Source organism: Montipora capricornis, chromosome 4, assembly GCF_036669925.1.
Source record: "Montipora capricornis isolate CH-2021 chromosome 4, ASM3666992v2, whole genome shotgun sequence".
NCBI lineage: Eukaryota > Metazoa > Cnidaria > Anthozoa > Scleractinia > Acroporidae > Montipora > Montipora capricornis.
The window spans coordinates 48,053,137-48,060,636 of NC_090886.1; the positions used below are offsets into that span (position 1 = coordinate 48,053,137).

Here is a 7,500-nt window from a genome sequence, read left to right on the forward strand (position 1 = left end):
CTTTCGATTCGACCTTGTTGAGCTGCGTCGTTGCTGTACTTTGCGACGGCGATTAGCAGCAACAATTATTATTATTATTATTATTATTACTTATGGCTATTAATGAGCATCAGGATACAATTACGACACATTTGAAACAAGCATAAATACCAGAGTTTACCATGTTGTGGTTACTGGTCGAAGGTATCTGAATATGGCAGAGGGGGCCCTGAGCCCTATTTTTTTTACCTTGCACCTCTTTGCAAAACCAGTCCAAATCAATAATTTACACCATCAGACACTTAGCCGAGTGAAGGAAAACAAAGAATTTAAAAAGATATTCCAAACAGGTGAAATGAGTGTGTTTAGTTTACTTAGACTGAATATCTCACCATTTTTTTGTTGGTGTATTTCAGCTGTTTGTACGGCAACAGTGGATCTGGGTTTTCTTATTGACGGCTCTGGTAGCATAGAACAAGCAGGAGCTGGAAACTTTAAAAAAGAGCTTAATTTTGTTAAGCAAATCGTCAACGGCTTTAAAGTGTCCAAGAAAGATACACACGTCGGCGTTATAATTTTCTCTAGCGATGCAAGGGTTTGTATAAGATAATCGATTCTCTTTACTTCTGTCAACTTCAAAGTGCACCTCAGGGCCATATATAATCGACATAATCGCGAAAAAAGACTAACAAACCTCCGAGATGCGTTCCTTCCGAATGTTCTCTTGAATATGCTTGTTGTGCTTGGGATCAAACCTTGAGGAAGTACAGCGGAGGGCTGCCCGCCTCGCTTTCCGAGACTACTCTCGTAATTCAAGTGTCTCTTACATGCTTAACGTCCTGGATTGGCCACTACTATCTGTGCGTCGGGAGTGTCAACGATTAAATTTCATGTATAAGTCCTCCCATAACCTTAATGGGGTGGATCTCTCTAAGTATGTGACTCTCTCCCAATCTCAGACAAGACGATCTCATGATATGGTATTTAACCACCTCTGTCCCCGTACTGATTTCTTCAAATTTTCCTTCTTCCCACGTACTATCCCTGTTTGGAACAGCTTCCCTCAGGAGATCGTTTATTCCCCAAACCTCACTGCCTTTAGTTCTAGGGTGAATGCGTGGCGAAGTTGCTCTGTGACCTGACCTCAATTGGCTTTTTGCAGCTACAGTGTAGTAGACAATAACTTTATTGTACATATAATTGATTATTTATAGTCTATTTATTTCTTTTATTTATAGATGTGTAATTGCGTTATGTGTGAACTTGTAATTTGCGTCACAAGATTGATTATTTGTTTGTACATTTTTAGTTACATCGGTTGTTATGCAAACAAGCGTTACCGATCAATAAACTGAACAGAAACAGAAACAGAAACAGAAACATGTCAGTGTTCATAACTCGATGGTTGCTCTTCTGCCAAGCTGAACAGTTCTTTTTTATATGGTGTTAAATGAAACCATGATCAACTGCGCAGAAATGTTCATTTAGAAAAGTAACGAGTCTACACATGAACAACATTCTTATTATTAATCGGAACATGTTCATGCATGATTTCCGGTTTATCTATCGAGGGGAAACGCACACCTTTAAAGTGGTCGGTTAAAATGTTAGCTTACATGCATGTTCACGGTTGCTCGATGAATTTCTTCTTCAAGATCACTTTCCTTGTCGCATTAAACCTCTCATAAATTATGTTAAGACTAGTTAAAATTATTGTTTTGCGAATTTGAAACAAATACATGAATTACTGTCTATTGCTTTTTTTAAAAAGTAAAAAAAGAAAACGTTTGCTAAATAAATTGCTCTTAAGTTTAAAGTTTTTTTTATGCCGGAAGTGTCTTACACTAAAAGCTTAGTACGCGAATATGTTTATTTACCATAACTACATCAATAAAAACTCTTCAGAATTACTTCTATAAACGTAACTTACTTCGAAAGAATTCTTTTGGTCTTGTAGGAGTGTCCAAATCCTTTAACAGGACTTTCAACTCTCTTTGGCATCGCGAATCTCTGAGTCATCTCAGCATTTCAACTGACAATCTGTCAAACAAGTTGAGCTCGAAGTCAGGAACAACGCTGGCATTATTTCCTTATGTCCAAAAGTTTTTTCCACAATAACGTTGAGTAAAAATAGGAGTTGTGGTCTGAAAACTAGGAACATGAAAAAAATAGTTGCTGGCAGGTTTTGCCGGCGAAAACAAAAGAAACAACCTCAAGTCACCATGCAACCTGCCGGAAAATCAGAGCTAGACACTTGGCACGCTTATATGTTAAGAGTGGGGGCTGGAGTATTTTTAGCTTGCAGGATAAATTTTGTAATCTAATTAACTTATGCAGGATGGTTTTGAGGCGGTAGAAATCCACTGCAAGTCAGACAAAGACACCCCTTCTTAAGTCGTTTACAGAAAGTTGTTAAACTTCCGGCGATATAGGTATATATGTTGCGGGTAAAATCCGTTCTCCAGGTTAAATTGGTGATAATGAGATTCTAATTTTGCCTGTACTGTTTACTTACCGGTATTCCAACTCGGACCCTCGAGATCTATAATCCTGTGTCTTCTACACTACAACGACGAACATGCTCAACCCAACACACTTCTTTTCTCACTCACTCAGATGAATTGCAAAAACGTTCTTTGGAGCCGTGCTCAACCCAACACACTTCTTTTCATTATTTACTTGAGTAAAATCAGTCAATTGATATCCATGTATAATAACCAGAATTAATCCTAACCTGACCCCAGTTTTTCTCTAGGCTTAACTTAGGCTCCAAAGAACGTTTTTGTAATTCATCTGAGTGAGTATTCTACCTTGGTAAATTGAGGATCATCAATTTAACCAAGGTAGAAACGGATTCAACCTGGAAACGGATGTTACCGGCAACATTACAACAACAAATTTTCATTGCTCCTTTTAGTTTCATAGACAAGGGTGGTAAGTTCAGTAGCCAATAACTTCATATCCCAGTGAAAAACTGGCCTAGTCAGAAATAAAACGCGGTGGATCTCCAAATTACTGAAAGGATTCCAAAAACACTCGGCCACTAAACCCACGACACTTAGATCTCGTTTACAACACATACAAATGATTTTTCCCAATAATGGCGAACTCACTGAGGATGTGCGCACATTCTTTTCACTCCAAACAACAAGGCTATTCCTTCTGTACGAAGAGCTTTACACTTACTTCTGTGTTGCGCATTTTTTTCTGTTTTCCTTGCTTAAATATTTATGGAAATCTTCGACACCAATCTCTCTTCACTTTTATAATGGTCCGCCCCTTTAAGTCGCGATTAGATGGAACGCAACATAGATGGAGTCTACGCAAGAATGCTGAGGACGGTTGTCAACGTCACCTGGGAAGACCACACCAAAAACGTCGACCTTTACGGCACACTTCCCCGGGTTACCGAAAAAATCAGAGCCAGAAGAATGGGCCTTGCTGGTCACTGTGTCCGCCACCCTGAGCTGGTTGCATCAAATCTCATCGTCTGGGAACCAAAGCACAGTACTCGCAGTAGGGGAAGACCAGCAACCATTTACATGACCACCCTCAGAAGAGATACTGGACTCAGTAACACTGGCGAGATTCGCGCCGCTCTTGTGAACAACAGAAACCAGTTGAGAGCAGCCATCCGTGATTCCCGAGTTGGTGTTGGCTAATACCCTCGTCTGTAGTAGTAGTAGTAGTAGTAGTAGTAGTAGTAGTAGTAGTAGTAGTAGTAGTAGTAGTAGTAGCAGTAGCAGTAATAGTAGTAGTAGTAGTAGCAGTAGCAGTAGTAGCAGTAGTAGTAGTAGTAGTAGTAGTAGTAGTAGTAGTAGTAGTAGTAGTAGTAGTAGTAGTAGTAGTAGTAGTAGTAGTAGTAGTAGTAGTAGTAGTAGTAGTAGTAGTAGTAGTAGTAGTAGTAGTAGTAGTAGTAGTAGTAGTAGTAGTAGTAGTAGTAGTAGTAGTAGTAGTAGTAGTAGTAGTAGTAGATCGTCTATAAATGGATCACGGATTGCCAAACAATACTAACGTTCAAGCTCTTGACCACCTCAATTTTTTGTGTATTTATCCAGGTTGGTCCTGAAGTTTAACCTGCTTTCGTCAGTCGATCCTTAAACGTAATTCGTCATCTGTTTTCGTATCTCAGGTTGTTTCTGGCTTTGATGAACACTATGACAAAAGAAGTGTATTAGCAGCAATCGAATCAGTCCCATATCCAGGAGCAGGAACTAAGATTGGCAAAGCTTTAGATTTAGCCAGAACCCAGCTTTACGGCAAAAGTGCTCGGTCAGGCATTCCAAATATGCTTATCGTCCTAACAGACGTTCAGTCGATGGATCAAGTAACTGGGCCTGCGCAACGATTAAGAGACTCCGGAGTGACCATATTTGCTGTGGGCATCGGTGGAGGTTATAACCTTGCCGAACTGAAGGCTATGGCCACAGATCCCGATTCTCAGCACGTGTATAGAGCCAGCTTCAACAATCTGAACGCAATTGTTCAATTGATCAAGAATAGAGCTTGCCTGGGTAAATAATACTTGCTGGTTATTCTATCCAAAAAAATTGACAAAACATTATACAGTGCTTCATATTAACGCATTTTTCTTTTTTGCAATGGGGACGGGTTGGTGGGTAATAGGTTATCTCCCTATATTATATCAGGTGAGATAATCGCGCTTGCGTTATTGTGTGTTGCTTTGCATGGGAATGCATCATCATTTGATCTCCTAATGGAAACTTGCAGTGCATGGTTAGGCTAAAACACGGCGCAAATTCTCCGGAAGTAAAGCTATTGGTTTTATTTCTTGCCGGAATATGTTAGGGATAATGAAAAACTTCCTACGTGTCAGCAAGTTACGGGTGTTAATGCTTACTCGTATCAGTCTCTTTTTCTTTAGGATCTGGAGGAACCTCACAACCAGCACCCCCCATAGCCTCAAGTGCAACACCAAGAGCTCCTACAACAACTCAACCACCGAGTAAGCAAATGTCGGTTATGCTGTTGAATCAGATCTAACTGCAATGTCTTCTAACGAAGGATAGCGACATTTCCAACAAGATAAGTAGCTAGCTAGAATGCTCATTATAAAAAAAGAAGGTTTGGGTGGAAATGGGTAGGCCAAGGTATAGGGAAACTCGTGATGTGCTCTCTAGACAAATTAAATAAGAACTCCGGTGAACGTGAAATGAACCGGGAGGTCCCCTTTGTAAAGCTTAGTTTGCATTTTATAAGTTGCACTAACATCAAGAAAAACCCAAACGTTTTAGCGCAGCCCACACAGCCTACTTCTTGGGTTTCCCCGACTCCAGGCAGACGGATATCTCCTACCCAGCCTACAGGTGAGTGTACAATAAACTGCTCCGATCTTGCTCGAATGTTATGGCGCTGTTGATAAGCATGAAGGTGCAATTTAAGGAAGTAAATCTGTATTAGCCTTGTGGTTTATAAAAGAAATAGAGACACGATCCTTTGGCTGCACTTATCTGAACTGTTGCCTCTGCAGACTCTTGAAAAAGTCAGGCAGCTTCAAGGGGATCCGAATTAACCCATGATTTCTGTCATGTCGGTGCAATGCTTTACCAACTAAACTGTGAAGCCACTCAGTTGGGATTCTACACGAGGCGTGTTGGTTTCTTTGCCGTTAATAATTGACAGCTTGTGGAAGAGGTTGCGAAAAGAGAAAACTGCGGAGTAAGTCATGTCAGTGAATGAAGACGTTATCGTGTTCTGAGGAAACTATAGCGAGACAAAAAAAGAGTTGAAGACAAACGGACCGTTTATATTTCCCACTGAAAAAACATGATATTGGATTTCGGGCCCGATTCATAGAAACTAAAAACTATCCAATTGAAATCGACCCCGAGATTTCCGAGTATAACAGACTCAAATGCCATATTAAGACATCGACCTCTGAAGGGCACCAAAAAATAGTGACTTGGCTTAATGATAGACCGCTATATTCTCGAGCACGTAGTCTTTTATGGGATCCTCGTTTCCTAAGTAGGCTCTCTTTGAAATAGAAAGGCTCGGTTGCTCAACAACTCCATATGATCCAATTTCGGTCTCTTTATAAGCGGTTCCCGGGCGCGGTTACCTTACGCGGTGAGTGGACACGGTTAGCAGTTGCGGTTGGCGGACGCGGCTAGCGGACTTAGTTAGCGCCCGGGCTGGAGGACGGGTCGTGAATAGCGGTCGTGGTTAGTGGTCGGACTTGCGTTCGCGGTGGTGGTTAGCGGTCACAGATAGGAAAAAGTATCCCAACTGAGTGGCTTCATAGCTTAGTTGGACAGGTAAAGCATTCCACCGACATCGCAGACATCTCAGGTGTCTGCTAAAGACATTTGCCTTAATTGTCCACATGAGTAGGAGGATCATTTCTTCCTTCAAAGATACAAGTTCCGAGACATTTGACACATCCATAGACACTGCAGCTTCCGGTGTTGTGGTTCACCAGAAAGTAACAAATTATGTTACAAGGAGGGCCGTTAGCGTTCTTCTATAACACTTTAAGTTGTCCTTCAGTGCAAAACCAGTCCAAATCAATAAATGATATCATCAGGCTTCAGCACAGTAAGGGACAAAAGAGAATTAAAAGAGAACTTCCTAAACAGATAGAGGACCGTTAAAAAACTCAATTATCCTTCAGGACAAAGTTATCAAATCTGAGGTCACGAGTTACGCTCAGTATTCACGCTGTGAATTCCTCGCCTTTCCTTTGTCGTTTCTTGTATTTCAGCTGTTTGTACAGCAACAGTGGATCTGGGTTTTCTGATTGACGGCTCTGGTAGCATAGAACAAGCAAGACGGGGAAACTTCAAAAAAGAGCTTAATTTTGTCAAGCAAATCGTCAACGGCTTTAAAGTGTGCAAGAAAAGTACACACGTCGGTGTTATAATTTTCTCTAGCAATGCAAAGGTTCGTATGAAAGTGAACGAATTTGTTTAGTTTTGGTGACTTTAAAACGCTCCTCACTGTCATAATCGAACAGGGACACCAACTGAAAGCTCCATAAGGTGTCCCTCCCAAATGCACCCATTACTCGATGGTTACACTGCTGACACACTGAACATTTCTTTTGCAACCTTAAGATTGAGTTTTATGATGTTAAATGAATTCAAAACAATGAGGAAAGCAAGCGCGGATATGCTTAATTTAACAAAATGACAAACCTACACATGACGAATATTCTTAAACATGGGCACGAGTTCAGTATTTTTTGTTTATCTATCTAGCAAAACTTACAGCCTTAAACTTCTTGGTTAACGCTTGTATTTAAATTCAGAACACAAAAGAAAAAAAGAGACGAGCTTGGGCTAAAAACTGAAAAAACATGAAAATGTAAGCTTACGTGATGCGTTCGCTTCCTAACTTCTTCAAGACTTTCCCTTATAGTTTAAAAGATCTTCTATTAGTATTCAGTAAAATTATTGGGTTTTGATAATTTGAAACAAATAGGACCGTAAATAATCATCTGTTTTCGTATCTCAGGTTATTTCTGGCTTTGATGAACACTATGACAAAAGAAGTGTATTA

At 40.4% G+C, this 7,500-nt stretch overlaps 1 protein-coding gene across 1 annotated transcript in view; it reads left to right on the forward strand.

Annotated features, from left to right (window-relative positions):
- Nucleotides 1-7,500, forward strand: part of LOC138046780 (von Willebrand factor A domain-containing protein 2-like) — a 21,878-nt gene that overhangs the window by 6,291 nt on the left and 8,087 nt on the right. The window contains exons 8-13 of the mRNA XM_068893363.1: nt 396-574; nt 4,112-4,493; nt 4,865-4,945; nt 5,235-5,306; nt 6,704-6,882; nt 7,456-7,500. The exon at nt 7,456-7,500 is cut by the window's right edge and continues 337 nt beyond it. Of these exons, the coding sequence (XP_068749464.1) occupies nt 396-574; nt 4,112-4,493; nt 4,865-4,945; nt 5,235-5,306; nt 6,704-6,882; nt 7,456-7,500 (938 nt within the window). The remainder of the gene's footprint in view (nt 1-395; nt 575-4,111; nt 4,494-4,864; nt 4,946-5,234; nt 5,307-6,703; nt 6,883-7,455) is intronic.